The following is a 23,823-nucleotide window of genomic DNA, read 5'->3' as shown; positions in this document are numbered from 1 at the left end:
ATGACAGATTTATAGTTTCTGATAACATCATTCACTTGGCAAGCATGCTTCTCTCGTATGCTGTAGTAAGACTGCTGCTCTGTCCAGTCTCACAGTGTGCAGCAGAATAAATTATTGTACCATTTTTGAATTTTGTTTTCCACAGATTAAAAACTACTCGCAACACATATAGCACAGTTTAGTAACTGTTGCGTAGTGACCCAAAAATGGACAAAATAATAAAATGCAACTAATTGAGCATATAGTATAGGACAGGGATAGGCAACTCCGGTCCTGGAGGGCCACTATCCTGCAGAGTTTAGCTTCAGCCCTCATAAAAACTCACCTGCCTGTATCTATCTAGTAATCCCGAAAACACTGATTGCCTTGTTCAGGTGTTAAATTAGGGTTGGAGCTAAACTCTGCAGGACAGTGGCCCTCCAGGACCGGAGTTGCCTATCCCCGGTATAGGACAACAAAATAAATTGGGATATTATAATAGAAGTTTTAAAAGGGAGGGAAAATGCTTCCTTTTGTTTTTGCCATCTGTACAGTCAACAGTATTTTGTTCCAAATTCTTCTGTCATTTCTATAAAAAATCGCTAAACAATGTGCAATGGTGGTGAAACAATTTCCACTCAGAAATTGCTATTCATTTTCACAAATAATTACAAAGGAACCGCAAGTAACAGCAGCTGGTGGAATCACAAAATACACACTGCAGCATTTGATACTGACCCTCTCCATGTGGGACTCATTATTCTATTCCTATTCATCAAATTCTTGTGAAACTTGTTCTGTTTATGTCCCAGTTGTTTAACCTTTTATGTTAATACAAATATTTTCACGTTAAGACATTTGCTGTAGATAAAAGCAGCTAAATGAGAGACGCTGTTTTATTTCAGCTCTCTGGAAAATTCCTGTCCTGACTGAGGCCAGTAAATGTTACACTAAGAGTAGTACAACAGTCTGTGCAAACAAAATTTATACACACACATCCAAAGTTTATTGCTCTTTTACAGCTCTAGAGACTTAAAAGAGATCTTAATTTTCAACCATTGCGTCGCAGAAGTTTAAAATTCTGAGGAAGAGATGAATAGCAATCACAAATAAGTCAGCAGCTGTGAATAGTTATCGAATTAAGGTGCAGCTCAGACCATTTGATTTGAAAGAGTTGGATGATAAGTGTTTGCAGTGGTGGAGGTAACGAATTACAACTACTCACGTTACTGAAATTAAGTAATTTTTTCGTGTACTTGTACTTTTTTGAGTATATTTTTAAAGCTGTACTTTTACTTGTACTTAAGTACAAATTAGGCAAAATAATCTACTTCATTACTTTTAAATCATAGTTCGTTACTGAGTACGCCCACATTTTGAACTGATATTCAAACTTTTGACGGCACTTCAGTAGCCAATAAAGATATCCAATAAAAGCCCTGATATCTGAATCGGGAAAAGCGCTGCTGCAGCAGGTGAAAGGCTGATCAGACAGTGAGGGAGCTCAGTGTAATTTATGGACTCAAAGCTTGGAGAAACAAACTACATGGTAGTGTTAGCGTAATATTTTAATACCGATACTGAAATATCTGACACCGTTCCATTACATATTTTCCACAGTAGGCTATCTACCAAATATAGACCAATACAATCTGTGTCTCTCTTTCCTCTCCGACAGTGAGTTTGCACGCATCTGTCTCCTGTCAATTACAGAGTCTGAATGTCAGGATTGCAGGTATTCCGCACAAATGTGGTGAGCGCTTTATTGTAACATGAGAACACTGCCATGTAATCGCAAAAAACTGGATGCGAGCTCTTAAAAAGGCCTAATTAATACAAATGAACTGCCTGTCCTCTCACTCCGATATTGCCTGTGTGCAGTCGTGATCTCTCCGTGCTTTTAAAGTAGAAATTATTTCTCTTTGCTCCTGAATTAAACTGTGTCAAAAGTTATCAGCCATTCAGAATAGATCCACACCTGACTGATGAAAATCCTTCTAGAAATTTTATTGGTTGTAAGTGAAATGCACCAGAAAGTCTTTCAACAATCAAAGATGGAACTTTAATTTCTCTAGAATGTAAATTTATGCTAGAAAAATTTTTTGGAATGGGATTTTTGTCTGATTTGTACCTATAAATATCCTAGTCTGCCTAACTGCATACATTGTACAGTCATTACAGGTCAAAGCCATCTGATGTTCCATTTATCTAAACAAACAGACCTGACATACTGTATACGGGTGCTGGTCATATAATTAGAATATAATCAAAAAGTTGATTCATTTCACTAATTCCATTCAAAAAGTGAAACTTGTATATTTATTCATTACACACAGACTGATATTTCAAATGTTTATTTCTTTTAATTTTGATGATTATAATTGACAACTAAGGAAAATCACAAATTAAGTATCTCAGAAAATTATGATATTACTTAAGATCAATACAAAGGAAGGATTTTTTTGAAATCTTGGCCAACTGAAAAGTATGAACATGAAAAGTATGAGCATGTACAGCACTCAATATTTAGTTGGGGCTCCTTTTGCCTGAATTACTGCAGCAATGCGGCGTGGCATGGAATCGATCAGTCTTTGGCACTGCTCAGGTGTTGTGAGAGCCCAGGTTTCTCTGATAGTGGTCTTCAGCTCTTCTGCATTGTTTGGTCTGGCATATCGCATCTTCCTCTTCACAATACCCCATAGATTTTTTATGGGGTTAAGGTCAGGCGAGTTTGCTGGTCAATTAAGAACAGGGATACCATGGTCCTTAAACCAGGTACTGGTAGCTTTGGCACTGTGTGCAGGTGCCAAGTCCTGTTGGAAAATGAAATCTGCATCTCCATAAAGTTGGTCAGCAGCAGGAAGCATGAAGTGTTCTAAAACTTCCTGGCATACGGCTGCGTTGACCTTGGACCTCAGAAAACACATTGGACCAACACCAGCAGATGACATGGCACCCCAAACCATCACTGACTGTGCAAACTTTACACTGGACCTCAAGCAACGTGGATTGTGTGCCTCTCCTCTCTTCCTCCAGACTCTGGGACCCTGATTTCCAAAGGAAATGCAAAATTTACCTTTATCAGAGAACACAACTTTGGACCACTCAGCAGCACTCCAGTCCTTTTTGTCTTTAGCCCAGGCGAGACGCTTCTGATGCTGTCTGTTGTTTAAGAGTGGCTTGACACAAGGAATGCGACAGCTGAAACCCATGTCTTGCATACAGCTGCAGTCCACTCTTTGTGAATCTCCCCCACATTTTTGAATGTGTTTTGTTTCACAATCCTCTAAAGGGTGCGGTTATCCCTATTGCTTGTACACTTTTTTTTCTACCACATCTTTTCCTTCCCCTCGCCTCTCTATTAATGTGCTTGGACACAGACCTCTGTGAACAGTCAGCCTCTTTTGCAATGACCTTTTGTGTCTTGCCCTCCTTGTGCAAGGTGTCAATGGTCGTCTTTTGGACAACTGTTAAGTCAGCATTCATCCCCATGATTGTGTAGCCTACAGAACTAGACTGAGAGACCATTTAAAGTCCTTTGCAGGTGTTTTTAGTTAATTAGCTGATTAGAGTGTGGCACCAGGTGTCTTCAATATTGAACCTTTTCACAATATTCTAATTTTCTGAGATACTGAATTTGGGATTTTCCTTATTTGTCAGTTATAATCATCAAAATTAAAAGAAATAAACATCTAAAATATATCTGTCTGTGTGTAATGAATGAATATAATATACAAGTTCCACTTTTTGAATGGAATTAGTGAAATAAACCAACTTTTTGATGATATTCTAATTATATGACTAGCACCTGTATGGCTCTTAAATCACTGCTTATAAAAATTCAGTGTTGTCATATTTTGAATACCTCAAACTGAATAGAGGTCATTTGTTTTGTTTTTGTTTTTTTGTTGTTGTTGTTGTTTTTGTAAATTCAATTCAGTTTGAAATCAAGCTTCCCATCAGTTGTTCTGCCTTCTTCAACCACCATGATGGGAAAATATACACATGGCACTTTAACTTCCCTTTCAGCATGGCCAAACTTGCAACCAACCCCCCACCCATGTTCTATGCATTTGCTGTTCATTGTTTTCTCTCTCTGTTTCAAATCGCTGTATTATGACAAACCTTCCAAGCAGTCCATAGTCATATGATGTTGTTAAAAAGAACATTATTTTGTGTATTTGGTGTAATGAAATGTGTTTATGTGGTTTAAGGTTAAAAAAAAAAAAAAACATTATTGTTGCTCCTCTATGCCCCACCTTTCTGAAACACATAGTTTTTTTTACAAAGCTCATCATTCTGAAAAGTGAGTTGTGCTCTGATTGGCCAGCTATCCAGTGTGTTGTGATTGGCCGAATACCTCAAGCGTGTGACGAAAATGTTACGCCCCTCACCATACTGTGATGCATGTCCTGGTCAGAACACCGGCGTGACAAGATAAAAACAATAAAACCCATTACAAACGATCCATTTGTTGCATCCAGTGGGGACATAATTACGGATTATAATGACTCATACTGTCTTTTTTACGCGTTGTGTTGCATCACACCATGTAAACATAAAACCATGTCTGCATCTGTGACCAGAGAAATGACAAACAACAAGCACTACTCTACACTGGTCAAGACTCGCATTTGAATAATCAGTGGCAAATCCTTTAAATATGTAAATGTATTACAGACTGTGAGTCAGAACACTGTAGTCTTCTCTTCCAGGATAGGGAAAACAGTCCTCATTAAAAAGGGGCTGCACACATCTGAATATTTGGGTTGAACTGTTCTGGAACAGTGTTGTAAATACAACTTAACCACTGATTTCTAGTCATGTCCTCTTTTGGAAGGCCAAACAAAGTATTTTCGCTTTCACAATGAAACAGCATCTCCACAACATGATGGCGGCGACAACAGCGAGAATCAAAAGGTACACCTTCTTTCTTTGCATTAACATTTGGGTGGCGTTATGCAAATCTTCCCACATCGTGACATGTGGGGGCATGTTAGAACGAGACATTTTAGGAGGGCGTGGATGAGTCTAAACTTTAATTAAGAATATCTCTTTGTGTTTGAGACTTTAGTTTTGCAACTTTAGCCATCTTATCTATTCACAAACAGCTTTTAACAATCCAAAGAGAAAGGAAAACTTGAAATCGCATCATATGACCCCTTTAAAGGGGAGGTCTAATGCGCTTTCATGGATTCTGACTTATTTACACTGTTAAAGAGTTGGATTCTCATGCTAAAAAGTTAAAGCCTTCTTGCACTGGATGTGCTGGTTTCGGCCTCATTGCCGGCTGCAGCCATGTCCTCATCTCATATATAAAACACCTGTGATTCACAACTACTTGCTAAGGAACTCACATTCACATAAAGTAGCCTTGTTTACACCTATGATGGGCACTTCTCCCAGAAGAGTGCATGCACACATCAACCAGAGCAAGAGCAAGAGCACACCCAGCATCTGATGAATAAAGACTCTTCGGAGATATGAAGTTTATCAGTACTTCTCTCTAGGTCCTCAAGATTAACATGAGATTTGCAGAAACTGTAATGTTATGTCCCATTTAAACATCAACCAAGCTTTTGCAACAAAGTCACCCTATTTTAAAGACACAAATACACAATGAGCAAATGTTTAAGACTAAGATTTTTGTAATGGTAATTGATTAATATTTATATATATGTAAATAAAAGCCTATATGCAATCTGTTTATCATATAAAGTGAATGTGTCTTTTTAGAAGACTTTGATTAAACCAATTTCAAAGCTTGAAATAATGAGTGCCTCTAAAAAATGGATGGACAAATTTTTTTTTTTAAATATTAAAATCTCTGTATGGCAGTGTACAGTATGTGGTAGTTTTGCCAATGGTATTGAAAACGATTGTACATCATGAAATCAAAAATAACCATACTTACTTTTTTAGTGCACAGTATTAGTCTTGTGGCAAACAGTTGAACCATGCAAGTCAATACACTGGGAAAAAAATTGTCTGCCATCGCTTCCACTCTGGAATGGCGTTTTTGCTCTGATGAAGTCAGTTTGATGGCTTGGGAGAATCCTCTTGTTAAGTCATGACGTAAGGACTCTACTCATTTCACTTGAGAATACTATCTCGGCAGCCATTTATGAGCACTATTTAATTAATATTACATATTTAAGCTAAGTGTTTAAAAATTTGCTGTGCACGCTACAGGCTCTATGCTCACAGTGTCTCAGACACTAATATTTTAGCTGAATCACTTTCAGGCCATCTGGGATTTCAGTGTGGAGATAAAGGTTAGGGTTATAATTTTTCAGTATTGCATGACATCATGAGTGTGTACTTATACTCTCAATCCAGTGTAATAATCAAGTAACTTTGCTGCCGTACATGGGTGCAGCAGGCGCAATGATATTACGCAGCGCCTGAAATTTGTAGGCTGCAACTTTGCAACTACACAAACTAGCTGGGGACTATTTCCGGCACTGCATAATATTATTGTGTCTGCTGCACCCATGGTATTGCAGCAAAGTTTCTTGATTATTACGCCAGATTGAAAGTATAGTTCCTAGCCATATGGGCCTAGAAAATCGCAACTTTTCATTTTCCATTGGTCTTAGTACACAATGTAACTACAGAAGAGTCAAGTTTTAAATAGGAAAAATATCAAAACTCTTGTTCATTTTTGAGCGAGATGCTAATGGTCTAATCAGATTCAATGATCTATGCTAAGCTAAGCTAAAAGTGCTACCACCAGACCCGGAGATCAGCTGAATGGATTCGAAAATTAGCCTTATTTTCAAAAATAGTGGAGTGTTCCTATTAGGGGTCCTATTATGCTTTTTCACTTTTTGAAATTTAGTCAGTGTGTAGTGTGTATGTTTGGGCATAAAAAAGATCTACAAAGTTACCAATCTCAAAGTCCACTCCAAAGGGAGATGTTTAATTTTTTAAAATCCCTTTTCAAGAACTACAACAAACGGCTCGTTTGGATTACAGCATTGTTTTCCAGGGTTTGTGATGTCACAAAGCAGCCCATTAGAATATCATTAAAATAAATCCCACTTACGGAAATGGTTGAGGGGTGGGGAGGGGCAAGGTCTTGGTTAAAACGCTTGGTTGAGTGGATCAGACAAAATTACGACAATGAAGTGCTGCTGTAGTGTCAAGTTTTGAGGGGAGTCATGAGGGAGTACAATGCTGGTTTTGCCAAAAAGCTTTTGCTAAAAGACAGAGCAGTTCCTACTTTGTCAGGACAAACTGCTGTATCTGCATCACAGCCTGTCAGTGTGCTGATTTATTTGTTGTTGTGTGTGTTAATTACATTTCAAAATATAAGTTGAATGCCGTTTCTGCGATGTAATACATGTTACCATTGCACTTATCTGTAGATAGTAAATAGAGTTGTTTTAATCGGTTGTTTACATCCTATCTAAAATGTGATTTAGCCAGAAAAACTACAATAACATTACCACTCTAATATGTCTTGCAATATCCGTACGTGCAAAGGTTCTGCGTGATCCTCTTGTTTAATATGCTCAGGGTCTGAATCCGGCTCAAATTGATATGGCAATATTGATGCCATCCTTAACTATACTGGAGCAGACGGAACTTGCTGCTTTGGCAAGGGGTGGGGCAGTACTGAAACACCGTCTAAGCTGGTTGCCAATCACAACGCACTGGGACAGCTAACCAATAACAACAAATTTCATTTTTCGGAAGGGGGGCCTTCATCAAACCCCGAACTATTCGAGCCGTTTGTTCCAGGCTGGGGAGAAAGGTATTGTAACAATGTAAATTATGTAAAACAGAATGCGTTTTTCGAACCACCAAGCATGAGAGCATGTACTAGTACACCCCCCAAAATGAAATCAAGACTTTGTAAAAGAGCATAATAGGACCCCTTTAACCACTCCTATCCAACCAAGGTATTGAAGTTAGAAATTCCTTTATCATGACCACTAATTCACATACTTTGTCAATAAGATAAAAGTGGGTTTTATTCTAAGTGGCTATTATCCACATAGATCTTTGATATGAATATTTTTGGTAATTAAATATCACCAGCTAAAAAGTAACTAGTAACTATTACTCTGAGTAGTTTTTGAGAGGAGTACTTTGTACTTTTTGCCACCAGTTTTGTTTTGACACCAGTACTTTTACTTGTCATTGAGTATTATTTCAGCAATGTAACAGTACTTGTACTTAAGTACAAATTTTCAGTACTCTTTCCACCACTGAGTGTTTGAGATCTCAGGTGTTTGATTGCAAACTGAAATCTTGGTGAATCTGAGTCCAGTTTGAGATATTGTTGAGATCTCTCCTTAAAACTCAGGTGATATTACTACGTTTTTCTGTGTCCATTTGCTCTGAATGAGAAACAACTGTGGTTTTAAATGTAAATAATCACAATATGAATATTAAAATAATATTTAATCATTATCAGTTTATGATTAATCAGTATATGATTAATCACTTTGATGAACTGCTTTTGTTGCTCAATTGTAAGTCTCATTGAATAAAAGTGTCAGCTAAAGGCTTAAATGTAATGTAAATGCTAATATTAATTATACAAATGGCAAGTGTTAATATAAATATCAAGTTATTAACCAGGTTGATTAACATTTATATTAACATTTAATATGTTCAACATTATTTAGAATCAATATTTATATAAATTCAATATGCATATAACATAATCATTTTGCATTTTATTAAAATTATAATTTGATTAATGTTACATTTTATATTTGGTCTATTAAAGAAATTTTCCAGCTGTGGTAAGCAGTCAAATGAAAATCATGCAGTTGAGGTATCATTTTTTGGTTAAAACAGTCTGGGAGATTTTGAACGTGGTAACCGGGCCGAACATGAGATGCATCCATATGACACACAGCTGATGAACATGTGAACAGATCCAAACCACATATTTACACACAAGCCTTCACACACACACGTAGAGACACAAACACACACAGAATGATTAGGGAAGTGAAATAAAATCACTACTTTGGAGATCACGAGGCCTTTGAATTCATAATATATAAGGTTGTGCAGCAGCCCAAATAACAGCATCTGATCTTCAGAGATTCTACACAGAAATCGACTGCAGAAGCTTCAACAATCATGAACACTTTCCTGATGTTAACCATAATTGGAGTCAGCATCGTTCTGTCTGATGGTAAGCATCATCTTCACTATATGTTTATTATATTTAGCTTAAATTACAAGTAATTAGCTAGTTTGTTGATGGTTTACCAGGGTGAAATATCCAATATTTCTTTTTAAACAAAGTGCCTATATTTAAAGCAACTGTATGTTGTAAATACATCACTGCTGATTATAGTGAAGAGCTGTACACATGCATTTGTTGCTGATGTTAAAGGGATACTCCACCCCAAAATAAAAATTTTGTCATTAATCACTTACCCCCATGTCGTTCCAAACCCGTAAAAGCTTTGTTCATTTTCATACAATTTAAGATATTTTGGATGAAAACCGGGAGGCTTGAGACTGTCCCATAGACTGCCAAGTAAAATACACTGTCAAGGTTCAGAAAAGTATGAAAAGCATCGTCAGAATACTCCATCTGCCATCAGTGATTCAACCGTAACGTTATGAAGCTACAACAATACTTTTTGGCAGATGGAGTATTCTGACGATGCTTTTCATAATTTCCTGGACCTTGACACTGTTATTTAGTTGGCAGTCTATAGGACAGTCACAAGCCTCCCGGTTTTCATCCAAAATATCTTAAATTGTGTTCCGAAGACAAACAAAGCTTTTACGGGTTTGGAAAAACTTGGGGGTAAGCAGGGGTGTAGGTTATGCTGGGGATGCGGGGGACGTTTCCCCCCCCCCCACTTTTAATATCATGTAAATTCATCCCCCGCACTTTTTCGGCCAAGTGTCTGCGCATAGAGGTTTTCAAGAGCTGGTGTGAATAAATATATATTTAAACTCAAAGAGACAGGACACCCAGAACAAGACCAGATAAACAACGCAAAACCCAGTCACCCAGAATAAGGCGAGATGAACATCGTGGAGTGCAAAACACTTCATGCAGTGTGTGTTTCATTCATACTCGAAGTCGGAGGGCGCTCACATGCAGAAAGTCGAACCAGGAAAATGGACAAAAGCTTCCAGCTATTGTTGTATGAAAACATTGCTGTATGAAAACAGCAATATCAGACAAACCGAAACGTTTGGAAACATGAAGACATTAAACATACGATTGCGACAACATATGGTTTATTTAAATAAAGCATATGAACAATGCAGTGCTAACTGACATAGCATTTATTACAGTATATAAACTATTCTGCCTTATTATATGTTAAAAGTGTTTGTAGTATATAAACATTAACAAACATTATTATTGCTAATTGTCCAGCAGTTATCTGATTTCTAAGCCAATTAAAAGCTAGAAAATTAGAGAAAAAATAAAGTTGCCTAATCAAAAGTTTTTGAACAGTAAAATTGTTTTATAAATATTTCTTTAATGAAGTCTCTTCTGCTCACCAAGCCTGCATTTATTTCATCCAAAGTACAGCAAAACAGTAATATTGTGATTTGTTTTAGTATTTAAAATAACTGTTTTCTATTTGAATATAGGACTACTTTAAAATGTAATTTATGGTGATTTTCAAAGCTACATTTTTAGCATCATTACTCCAGTCACACAATCTTTCATATAAAAATTCTAAATCCCTATTCAAAACACAAAAAACATAAATAATAATAAATATAATATATAAACTTTACTTTCCAATAAAAAATACAAAATAAAAAAATTTATATGAAAAAAAATCTTTTGATCATATGTAAAATTATAAATGTCTTTATAATGTCATAACTTTTGATCAATTTAAAGCATCCTTGCTAAATAAAAGTATTAATTTCTATAATTTATTTTCCGAAAAATAAAAATATACTGACTGACTAAGCTTTTGAATGGTATAGTGTATTATGCTACAAAAGCTTTTTATTTCACATGAATGCTGATCTTTCGATCTTTCTATTCATCAAGGAATCCTGAAAAAAATGTATTCAGCTGTTTTAAATATTGATAATAATAATAATTGATTAATAATAAGCAAATCAGCATATTAGAATGATTTCTGAAGGATGTGACACTGAAGACTGGAGTAATTATGCTGAAAATTCAGCACTGCATCACAGAAATAAATTACATTTTATAAGTAATTCAAATAGATAGCAGTTATTTTAAATAGTAAAAATATTTCACAACTTAACTACTTTTGCTGTACTTTGGATTAAAGAAATTCAGGCTTGGTGAGCAGAAGAGGCTTCTTTATAAAATATAAAAAAATATTACTGTTCAAAAACTGGAATATAGATTACAGAAATGTTATACTTTAATGTTATATAAAACATTTCTGTCCCCCTCACTTCTGAAATGATGGCTACGCCCCTGGGGGTAAGTGATTAATGACAAAAATAAATAAATTCCGGTGGAGTTTCCCTTTAAGCAATCCACCATTTTCACGGAATTTCGTACCCGCTCAAAAGGAGAATGGTTAGTGATGGTGATTCATTTTTCAAATCTTTGAATCAGTTTAAATATTTGCTTTGCAAAATGATTCACTGTTTTGAAGTTCTCAAAACGCCTGCCTGCTGGTCAGTCCGGTTTAAATGCAACAAAATCTCTCGAATATGCATAAAAAAAACACTTTTTACAAACCTATTGCGAATGTTTTGTTGAAAGTCTAATCTATTAAATGCAATTAACAAATCATAAAAATACCATTAAATAGGAAATATCTGTATAATATCTGTTATTTTATTCATTTACAGGGCTTGCTTTGTTTGTTTTCTGGAAGGCCTGGCTAAACGGGCCAAGAAATTCACTACTAGCCTGCTTTCCTTCCTTTAAATGTCATTAATTGATCCAAGTCTAAGATAAAGTTAAAAACACAGAAACTATACAGTAGTTCACAGGCTTACAGATGTCTAGAAACATTTTGAAACAATTACGCAGTAAAGAAGCCTTGTTTACTGAAATCATGTGACATTGGCAGTTTAGGTGTTCACACCATTTCATTATTACCATGATTATTCATTCATGTCCTGGCAGGTATTTAAAACTGTTGCACGCTACTATTTTACAAACCCCTGTTTGCACAAGACCATTAAATCACATGTCAGTTTACAGTTGTGTAACTGCAGGACACACTTTCCCTTCCTGCTAACGGTTGTGTCGTTCCTCCCTCAGCCTTGCAGCCTCTGGGTGCGGGTTACAACAGCCGCTGTGTGTGTCTGAAACTGGAGTCGCGGATCATCCCGCAAGAGAACCTGCGGCGCGTGGAGATCCTGCCAAGAGGCCCACACTGCAAAACTACTGAGGTTATGTAAGTAGGCTATTTCCTCACACCAGTCACGTGTCTTTCTTAAGTATTTCGATTGATCTATCCGTCACTAGGAATTCTGGGCCTTGTGCACTGAATTTGCTATGGGGCCCCTCAAAATAACATTCTGGCACCCCTGGTTATGAGACCGGATGTTGAATGTCTGAGAATGTGTTTTTGCATTATAGGGCTGTAACATGTCTTACAACAAAACTTATATAGTAAGCCTAAATTTTGTTAGTTGATCATTATTTACATAGGGGGAAGTCAAGGCCTAGTGGTTAGAGAGTTTGACTCTTAATCCTAAGGTTGTGGGTTCGAGACTCGGGCAGGCAATACCACGACTGAGGTGCCCTTGAGCAAGGCACCGAACCCCCAACTGCTCCCCGGGGCGCCACAGCATAGATGGCTGCCCACTGCTCCGGGTGTGTGCTCACGGTGAGTGTGTGTTCACTGCTGCGTGTGTGCACTTTGGATGGGTTAAATGCAGAGCACCAATTCTGAGTATGGGTCATGTCACTTAGTATATTTTCACTTTGGGTTTATATGAAAAAACACACCCTGAGGTTCTAATAAAACATTTTTATTTGAACCAAAACCCTATGCTGCCGAGATGTTTATGAAAGAAAACTCTAATGCTCACCAAATAATCAAAAATACTGTGAAAACAGTGAAATATTATTATAATTTAAAATAACTGCTTTCTATGTGAATGTATTGTTAAAATGTTATCCTGTGAAGCAAAGCTGAAATTTCAGCATCATTACACCAGTCTTTAGTGTCACATGATCCTTCAGAAATCATTCTGATATGCTGATTGGCTGTTCAAGAAAAAAATTATTATAATTATTACTGTTGAAAACAGTTGTGCTCCCTAATATATATATATATTTACAGGATTCTTTGATGAATAGAACGTTTGAAAGAACAGCATTTATTAAAATAGAAATCTTTTGTGCCATTTTAAATGACACCTAAACAAATAAATACATCTTTGCTGAATAAAAGTATTTATTCATTTGATTCCACTCTTTTCAACAGTAGTGTATCTTCTACATAAATATTATTTTGTATCTTTTCAGTGCTGGTTTATCGAGTGGAAAGAGGATCTGTCTGAACCCCAGGACACCGTGGGTTAAAAAACTCATTCTCTTCATTGAGAGAAAGGAGCGAGTGACCAAGAAAGTTTAGACAACATTGATGTTGTAACTTATATTTCTTTGATTCTCACTACACAAAAGACTCACTAGAAGAGTTTTTAGAACTTGTATGCTAGTTTTGTCATCTCTGACATATTTTGGTTACGGCAGAATAATGTCTTGTATTCTGAGCCTCTCATTTTGATTGATACATGTTTGTCCTGACGATTACTTCAAGATGAACCAAAATGATGTATATGCTACACTACAGATACCATCTTGTACATTGATTTTCATTTTACACTGATACAATCAAAGTTTTTGGTGTTGCTTGTAATTGCCATTTCACCGAAAACATCTGGAATGTTTGGATGATGTTTTTTTAATAAATCATTTCTTTCATAACATAAATTCTGCTCACTTAACTTTGAACGGATGAGTAACATTTTCGCAAGAAATCATTTTGCACATTGTTCTTGCATTCTGCATTTCACACTGTGGTTTCAGTCCAGATTGTTTAGAATTGGTTGAATGGCCAAAAGTTTAAATGAGAGCCTGATGTGATTACTAAATCGCAAACCTCATTCATTATCCAAAACATATTTATTGAGAACATATATGCATTTGAGATTACGACAGTCCATTTTCTAAAGAAATCCACCTGCTGTCTTGGGATTTTATTTATCACAATACAGTCTCATGCCTCTGAGAATGAACCTTCATATGAAAACCAAAGATAGGATAAAACTAGACATTACTAACAACAGGCTCATTTCTTATCTGTACTGTGTGCATTCATGGCTCGTGTGAAAGTAGTGCTGATCGTTTTGATTCACAGAAGCAGGAAATTCAGTCATGAGTCACAAAAATGCTATCCGTTTGATTGCATTCCGATGGAAAGATAAAAGTATTTCCACACTTCATCCTGCACAAGACTGCCACAGCTTCCCATTCACTAAAATAAGATATGCTTTTTTTTCAGCATTGTTTGTTTTATGTCTTCATCAGTTTATTATAAAGACAATAAGACAGTTAAAATAATCTCATTTCATTTCTTTGCAGCCTGAAATGAAGCCGGAAACAGTTTTTGTTTTATCTTAGGGGGTTACACAGGCACAAGTCTGGAGATGGATAAAAAAATGCAAAAGCTTTATCACGGCATTGAAGCACAGTGAAGTCTACTATTGGAAGGTATTTGGTACATCACAGACCCTCTCTGGATCAGGATGTCACTCCAAACTGGAGGAAAGAGCCAGGAGGAAACTGGTCAGAGAGGCAACCAAGAGGCCTACAGCAACTCTGAAGCAGTTACAGGAATTTATAAAAAAGGCTACGTTCACACTGTAAATTTTTGGGATTGACAACCGCATATTCTTTTACAGGTGTGGAAAGGTCTCGAAATGTCCCGTTCACACAGCAGCTTACAGTTGTGTTTAGAATTCTGTCTGTATGAATGTGCAACGGGAGTCAAGCCCGTTTTTCTAACTAGTAACCATAGCGACAATGACCAAAGTAAAATCAAAGATTCCGATGTGTAGTTTTATCACTTTCTGACACAAGAGTCCAATCAAGCCGCGAGTTCTTTCATCAAATCTTCATTAACCGACAGCAGCTTTTATATTTGGGTGGAGAGCGGAGCATTTGAATCACGCGCAGAGCACAACATTGATGGGATTGGCTCCAGTGGAAAACTGATAAGCTCTAAAACGTCTGAGACACAGCTCATTTCTCCGTCTTGTTATCTGTCACGTCAGTTTTAGCCACTTCCTTGTTGGCTTCAAGAGAGAGAGCAGGAGGTTGCAGCTTGCGTTCAAGACGGAAGCTCCGAAGCTTGTATCGAAAAAAAAAACTCACTTCACATTGAAGCACTGTATCGGAGCTTGATTCATTTTGATAAAAGCACATGATCTATGACGTCCGAAGCTTTGTTCGCCTGAAAACCACCTGACTGCTTCAGTATCTGGTTCAAACAAAGCAAATCTCAATGCCGGTTCCCCTTACATTATGTTACATTTTAATGTGTTAGCATTGTTTCTTTTATTTATTTATTTTAAAAGAAATGTATATATTGAGCTCAAAATGAACTTTGGCCATGAAATAACAGTCTATGGACTGAGTTAAAATAAACAGATCATAGATTTAATATATGAATTTATGTTTTTTATTTTTTATTTTACCTATTTAAAATAAACAGATAATGGATTTAATATATGAATTTATGTTTTATTTATTTTACTTATTTTAGTGCCAGGACACCAACACAAATGAATGACTTTGACAATAAACATTATTTATATGAAATTCAATTCAATTCCATTCAAGTATATTTGTATAGGGCTTTTTACGATACAAATCGTTGCAAAGCAACTTTACAGAAAATTAAGTTTCTACAATATTTAGTAGTAGCTTATCAGTGGTGACTGTCAGTTTATGTGCATATGGCAGAAATGTACAGAAAAATAAATTAAAGACGTAATCAAACAGACGATGAACACTATTAACAGCAATTATTATATTATGCAATCAAACTTGTAGCAAAATTTGGTAGTTCTGTGTGTTGTTTCAGGTTAGCATCATCTGAGGTCCTCTGAGGGGGTTGCATCATATCTTTAGATCCAGACTGAAGCTTGTGTAAATCCTAGTTACCACAGGATGTAAATACCATGGCAAAACAGAGAAACAAATAGAGACATAATTAGCGTAGCTGCTGTTCCAACCAAGTAAAATTAATTAGTTTAACCCAAGCTAAAGAATAATAATGTGCATTTGATCAAATATAACTGCAGTCCAAAATTATGAGATGCATTATTTGAATGCTTGGCCAAAGAGATTTAAACAGAGAAAGTGTGTCTGAACCCCGAACCTTATCAGGGAGGCTATTCCAGAGTTTGGGTGCCAAATGCGAAAAACCTCTACCTCCTTTAGTGGACTTTGCTATCCTAGGTACTATCAAAAGTCCAGCGTTTTGAGACCTTAGGGAGCATGATGAACTGTAGCGTGGTAGAAGAGTAGTTAGGTACACAGGAGCTAAACCATTAAGGGCCTTATAAATAAGTAATAATATTTTGTAACTGATACGGAACTTAATAGGTAGCCAGTGCAGAGACTGTAAAATTGGGGTAATATGATAATATTTTCTTGACCTGGTAAGGACTCTAGCCGCTGCATTTGGGACACCCTGTAGCTTGTTTATTGAAGATGCAGGACAACCACCTAGCAGTGCATTACAATAGTCCAGTCTAGAGGTCATTAATGCATGAACTAGCTTTTCTGCATCAGAAACAGGTAACATGTTTTATAGCTTGACAAAGTTTCTAATATGGACGAATGCTGTTTTTGAAACATAGGAAAAATTATTTTCAAAAGACAAGTTTCTGTCTAATATAACACCCAGATTTTTGACTGTAGAAGAAGTAACAGTACAGTACATCCGTCTAGTTGCAAACTGTAATCTACAAGATTCTGTGTAATGTTTTTAGGTCCAATAAGTAATATCTCTGTCATATTCAAATTTAATAGGAGAAAATTATTGGTCATCAAATCTTTTATATTTTTAACACATTCTGTTAGCTTAGATAATTTAAAAAAATTAATCTGGTCTCGTTGAGATATATAGTTGAGTATCATCAGCATAACAGTGAAAACTAATCCCGTATTTTCCAATAATACGGGATTAGTTAAAAAAATAATATTTTTCTCTGAAAATAGCAGAGGACCTAGGACACATCCTTGTGGCACTCCATATTTTACTGGTGATAAATTAGATGACTCCCCATTTAAATAAACAAAGTGACGTGACATACAGCCAAGTATGGTGACCCATACTCAGAATTCGTGCTCTGCATTTAACCCATCCAAATTGCACACACACACAGCAGTGAACACACACAATGAGCAGTGGGCAGCCATTTATGATGCGGCGTCTGGGGAGGAGTTGGGGGTTCTGTGCCTTGCTCAAGGGCACCTTAGTCGTGGTATTGCTGGCCCGAGACTCCAACACACAACCTTCAAGACAAGTGGACAAGTGGTAGCGATCGGACAGGTAGGGCTTCCCTTTCGATTTGGTCACTATACATTGCTATGGGAATTACCCTTTTCTCCAAATACTACTAAAGCCTTACTGAATCAGGCCAGTGAAACTGGTCAATGGCATTCAAGCGCGTAAAATATGAGGGGCTCCCACTCTATATAAAACAGTGCTTGTACGTCATCCATTCAGAATCTTTTTCTTCAGCCAACCTTCTATGAAAAGTAAGAAGCCTATCAACAAGACTACTTACTGTGATCTACTTGCTGCTGCAGACACGCCTTCTCTTCCCCTGCTGTGTTCCGGTGAGCTTTGGAAACAAGGATGACTCATGATTGCCTCTCCTGCACAGAGCAAATCGAACTTTCTGATGGCCACGAGTCATGCCTATGCCTGGGTCGTGCCTATGCAGAAGTGGTGCTTGGGGGGTTGGACTGTCCCCACTGCGGAGATATGAGCCTCCGGACTCTCAAGTGCACAACCTGGGATCCTCCCCAGGTCTTCTGTGGACGGCACTGACCAGTCACCCGGATCCAGTATGTATCCAGCCCAGATGGTGGATCAGCACCTAGAAAGGACCTCTACAGCCCTGAAAGACAGCGCAGACCAGGACAACTAGAGCCCCAGAGACAGATCCCCTGTAAAGACCTTGTCTCAGATGACCACCGGGACAAGACCATAGGAAACAGATGATTCTTCTGCACAATCTGACTTTGCTGCAGCCTGGAATTGAACTGCTGGTTTCGTCTGGTCAGAAGAGAACTGGCCCTCCTACTGAGCCTGGTTTCTCCCAAGGTTTTTTTCTCCATTCTGTCACCGATGGAGTTTTGGTTCCTTGCCGCTGTCGCCTCTGGCTTGCTTAGTTGAGGACACTTCATTTACAGCGATATCGTTGACCTGATTGCAAATTATTGCACAGATACTATTTAAACTGAACTGAGCTGCATGATGACATCACTGAATTCAATGATGAACTGGCTTTAACTGTCATTTTGCATTATTGACACACTGTTTTCCTAATTAATGTTGTTCAGTTGCTTTGACGCAATCTTTTTTATTTAGCGCTATATAAATAAAGGTGACTTGACCTGACTTGACTTTACGTTAATATGTGTTTCCGAAACATTCTTAGTTAAGTATACCTTCTGTAAGTAATTAATTCATAAGGTTAGTCTAGACCACTCTAGCTATACCTAATCGATGTTCACAGTTCCACCACTGTGCAAAAAGCTTCTTCACATTTCAGTCAATTATAATTCTGTGGCAAAGACGGCTGTGTCCATGGAGCCAGTGTAACCCCTCTCTCCCAGGTCCTCACCGCCACACCTCGTCCTTGCTCCGAGTGGACCTTGAACCTGGGTCCCCAGCATGGGAGGCGGACACACTAATAAGGAGGCACTAAATGACTGCAGCCACTAGCATCAGTCGCTAGTGCGTCTCCTGAAATCAGGGGAGTGAGGTTTACCTGCACAGCACCTACTCGCTGGCCTCTGTTACACCAGTTAGTGTAGCCTATCTGCACTGTTTCATAATAGTGTCAGAATAGCTACCATGTCAAAAAAATACAATTCTATAAAATTTTGCCTGCCACAGGAGCAAATTCAGCAGCTTTTACATCTTGTTGGTCCAACTTTGTAGAGACAAACTCGACGGAGCTACCCCCTAAGCACCAAAATTCAGCTTTTTTATGCAGTGGGGAGTTTTCAGGAGGTGGTTGGGGATGGATATGGGCTGAGTAAGACCACGGTGTGGTGTTGCATTCACACAGTCATAAACATCCTGCTCCATCATGCCACCGAATATATAGCCTACGTATGCCTTTCGCCAGGCACGAAGTGATGGAGGCACATCAAGGCTTCCATGCCACTGCGGGTGTCCCATGAGTAACTGGCCTTGAGGATGGGACACTTATCCCCATTGCCAAACCATCAGCTATCCAAGGTTGCATTTAGTTTGAAATTTGGATTATTTTATAAATGCAGTGACCCATGATAAATGCAATTTCTAATATTTCTAAAGTGCTTCTTTATAATAAACATCACTTTCTAAATACTTTACCCATTCTATAACGCAGTGAAAGAGCTCCTGCACTGAACAATCGATTCTCAAGCCATCAATATCAACCTATACAGCACCACCGCCATGGACAGCACCTGCTAACATCACACGTAAGAAGGTTTACCTTAAGCAACATCTTAAGGTATGGTTCGGGAAACACACTTAAGAAAGGTATACCCCTAGTTAAGGTGTATCTTTAGGGTCTTCGTAGCGCACTAAGTGACACCGTTATTGGGAAATGCAGAACTGGCCCTCAGAGTGATGAAGGTGACAACATGGGGAATCTTGTGGTGCTAGATTGTCACCTGTGGCTTACTCTGACCAAGTTAAAGGACTAGAGAAAAAGAAAGAAAAAAAACAGACCTCCTGGACGCTCCCGTAAATCCCTCAGGTCTCAGCGGTAGAGACGTTCACGGAGTGCTTCGTTGAAGCGCAGAAACAGTTTAATGTGTTAGCATTGTTTCTTTTATTTATTTTTTTAACAGAAATGTTTATATCAACGAGAGCAATTGTTATGTTCATGTTTGACTGTTCCACTATGTAGTGCAATAAAGTCGAAAAACATACAAAACTCACCTCATTTTCAGAGCATTTCTCCTCCTCTCACTTCCCTCTCCCCCATCACTCACTCTCACTTGTGTGGTATTAAACTCCCCGCCCCCCAACGGCGAGTTATCCGTCACGGTGTGCAGTCTGCCTCATCCGCTGTCACAGTTCACAGAAGCGTGGCAGGCACTGTCAGGGGTATCAGAGTTGGTTATGAAATCAATAAAGAATGGCTATATGCTTCAGTTCTTTCGCATGCCGCCCTGTTTCAACAGTGTGTTAATGTCCACTGTACGGCAGCGTAATGCCTCAGTTCTGCGAGAGGAAATACACAATCTCCTCGCAAAACACGCTGTGGAGACAGTGCCCCTAGCAGACCGGGACCACCTTTTAGGAGTGGAGCTGAATTCAATCAATATGCGAGCTTGTCTGTCGGAGAAGTGCTTTTAAAAACTGATCAGCTCTCTCACAGTCTTAAAGTTAGGGCACTCTCCCCCACTGAAATGCTTTCAGAGGCCACTCGGCCAGATGGCTGCCACCTCGACAGTGTGCAAACTAGGGCTCCTACATATGCAACCGCTTCAGCTCTGGCTAAAGGGCCGGGTGCCACAGAGCACATGGGCACCTTGCGTTTCAAAGTGACGCACGACTGCTGGGATGCGCTGACCCCTTGGTGCGATATGACTCTGTATCACCGGGGTGTTCTTACTGGCCAAGTCATCAGGAGAAAGACTGTTACAACAGATACATCAAGTACGGGCTGGGGAGCCGTATGCAATGGCAGACCAGCCTTCGGGACGTGGTCAAAAATGGAGAAGTTGTGGCACATAAACTGTCTGGAGCTCTGTGCTGCACACCTAGCGCTCGAGTGCTTTCTCCCAGACATTCTCCAATTTCACGTTCTCATCAGGACGGACAACATGACAGTGGTAGTGTCTATAAATCACAAAGGGGGTGTGAGCTCGCGGCCACTGCTGCAGCTAGCAAGAGACCTTCTTCTGTGGGCAGATCAATTGACACCTCCTCTCCATCTGGGCAGTACATGTCTCTGGACACCTGAATTACGGCGTGGATTTACTGTCGAGGGGCAGTTTAATCAATGGGGAGTGGAGATTACACCCTTTTAAAGTCAATATGATTTGGAGTGTATTTGGAAGGGCGGAGGTGGATCTCTTCGCATCAGTGGAGAACACCCACTGCCCGCTGTTTTATTCACTGACACACTCTCCACTGGTAGTGGATGCACTTGCTCACAGCTGGCCAAAAGTACGCAAGTATGCTTTTCCTCCAGTGAAACTTCTGCCTTGTTTTGCAAAATCAGAGAGGAAAGGAAATCTGTTCTGTTAGTGGCACTGAAATGGCCCAATCAGTCTTTAGAGAGTTTTCCCAAATTGGTGCATGTCGCGAAGCAAAGACCCATTAATTCCCATAATTCTTGCCTTTCTTCAAGAACCAAAAAAAAATAAAAAAGGTTTTTGGTGAAAAAAATTGGAATGTATGGATGATATTTTTTAATAAATAATTTCTTTCATAACATAAATTCTGCTCACTTAACTTTGAATGGATGTGTAACATTTTCGCAAGAAATCCTTTTCCACATTGTTCTTGCATTCTGCATTTCACAATGTGGTTTCAGTCCAGATGGTTTAGAACTGGTTGAACAGCCAAAAGTTTAAATGAGAGCCTGATGCGATCACTAAATCGCGAACCTCATTCATTATCCAAAACATATTTATTGAGAACACACACACACACACATATACATATTCATGGAGGTCACAATGGGGGATAGGGATAGAAATGTGGATGTCTCATGGAAATGAACATTCTGCCGGAGTTTGTATTTTAAAAAATAATTTTAGTGGAAATATTTTGTTTACCGATTGTGATGTTAATGGTCACTACATTTTACTTGCTTTACAGTTTGCAAGTTATATGTTATTGCCAATATTTATGGGTATAATTCACCAAAAGATAACAAGTTTTATTTTATTTTTTTTTGTGGGGGGGGGGGTGATTTTAATGTTGTTTTAAAATAATATCTTAGATAGATGGCCCCCAATGCTAATTCTGACTATTTGTTATTCTTTATGCAAAAATTGTGTGGCGAGAAACACATCCCTTGCAAAACATGTTCACTTGGAACAATAATTTGTTTCCTAGACAATCCTGACTTGATTTTTGGTTTACTTCAGCAGAATTATCAAATATTAAAGGGGTCATATGATGCTGCTAAAAAGAACATTATTTTGTGTATTTGGTGTAATGAAATGTGTTTATGCGGTTTAAGGTTAAAAAAACACTATATTTTCCACATACTGTACATTATTGTTTCTCCTCTATGCCCCGCCTTTCTGAAACACTTCGATTTTTACAAGGCTCATCAGTCTGAAAAGCAAGGTGTGCTGTGATTGGCCAGCTATCCAGTGTGTTGTGATTAGCCGAATACCTCAAGCGTGTGATGGAAATGTTACATATTGTGACATTATTAAATCGCATCATATGACCTCTTTAAGACCGATATATTTCCTACTCTGTTTTCTGACCATCATGCCATTTTTATCTGTGTTCCTCTTGTATCTTTTACTTCCTTGAGTAAAAGGCCCTAATATTGGAAACTTCAATTTATCATCATAACGAAGTTCAAATTAAAATTGACAACTTAATTTCCTTTTATTGGGATAAAGCAAATAAAGAGAATATATCTTTAGCAGTAATTGGGAACTTCTTGAATTTGAAATTGGGAAGTATTGTCGGAAATATTGTAGTTTGTTAGCAAAAACTAGAAAAAATAATGAAGACCAAATTATGGCTAGATTTACTGCTTTATCACATAAAAAAAGATCTTACAGATTCAGAGAGAATTGAGCTTATAGATCAGAAACATCACTTGGAGAAAATATATAAACAGAAGGCTGAAGGGTGCTTTCATCAGATCTCGTTGGAATTGGTTAGAGGAAGGTTAGCAGAACTCTTTCTTTAGGCTGGAAATGCAGTTAAAAATTATATTCAGCAACTGTGTATTGATGGGAATGTAACTCATGACTTTAAGGTAATTGCAGATTTTTGTGCCAGATTTTATAATGATTTATACTCCTCTAAATTCTGCCAGGATTCGGCCACAAAATGTTCTGATTCTTTATCTCACATAAAAAAAATCAGTGATGAAGATTGTTGTCGATGTGATGCACCTATTAGTCTTTCAGAAATTGTTGTCTCTATTAATAATCTAAAAAGTAATAAATCCCCCCGATGGGCTATCTGCAGAGATTTATAAAGCTTTTAATCAAAAATTGGATCCTTCTTTACATAAAATCTTTTTCGAAAGTATTGAAAAAACAACGCTTCCTCCCTCTTTATGTCAGGGACTAATAACTTTAATACCCAAGTCAGACATCCCCTTTTAATTGATAATTGGTGTCCGATTTCTTTACTGAATACTGATTATAAAATGATTGCCTTAGTTATGAAAAAGAGGTTAAAATCTGTTCTTAATAATATAATAGATGAGTGCCAATCAGGTTTTATACCCCAGAAACATAAATCTAATAACATACACCTGATTTTTAGATTTGTTGGATCATTCAGATCTTATTTCCACTGACAGTTTTATTTTCTTTCTTGACTACTACAAAGCATTTGATTGTTTAGAACATGATTTTATCTTACAGGCCCTGCACAGACTTGGTATTGGTAGTTTTTTTTTTTTTTTTTTTTTTTTTTTTGC

General features: G+C 37.8%; 1 protein-coding gene across 1 annotated transcript; it reads left to right on the top strand.

Annotated features, from left to right (window-relative positions):
• The first annotated feature begins 8,990 nt into the window (after positions 1 to 8,990).
• Positions 8,991 to 13,870, top strand: LOC109050034 (interleukin-8-like). Its single transcript, XM_019067702.2, has 3 exons — positions 8,991 to 9,139; positions 12,194 to 12,329; positions 13,409 to 13,870. Exons 1-3 carry the CDS (start codon positions 9,085 to 9,087, stop codon positions 13,515 to 13,517), a joined length of 300 nt encoding a protein of 99 aa, XP_018923247.1. The 5' UTR covers positions 8,991 to 9,084; the 3' UTR covers positions 13,518 to 13,870.
• Positions 13,871 to 23,823: the final 9,953 nt, after the last annotated feature.

The sequence above is a fragment of the Cyprinus carpio genome, chromosome A7 (assembly GCF_018340385.1).
Source record: "Cyprinus carpio isolate SPL01 chromosome A7, ASM1834038v1, whole genome shotgun sequence".
NCBI classification, from domain to species: Eukaryota; Metazoa; Chordata; class Actinopteri; order Cypriniformes; family Cyprinidae; genus Cyprinus; species Cyprinus carpio.
Note: the sequence above shows the minus strand (reverse complement) of the source record. Positions and strands in the feature narration are given on the sequence as shown.

Excerpts from the sequence above, each read along its gene's own strand:
- LOC109050034 (XM_019067702.2), top strand. The coding sequence starts at position 9,085 with ATGAACACTTTCCTGATGTTAACCATAATTGGAGTCAGCATCGTTCTG. Across the intron at positions 9,140-12,193 it reads CAGCATCGTTCTGTCTGATG|CCTTGCAGCCTCTGGGTGCG; the intron begins GTAAGCATCATC and ends TTCCTCCCTCAG. Across the intron at positions 12,330-13,408 it reads TGCAAAACTACTGAGGTTAT|TGCTGGTTTATCGAGTGGAA; the intron begins GTAAGTAGGCTA and ends GTATCTTTTCAG.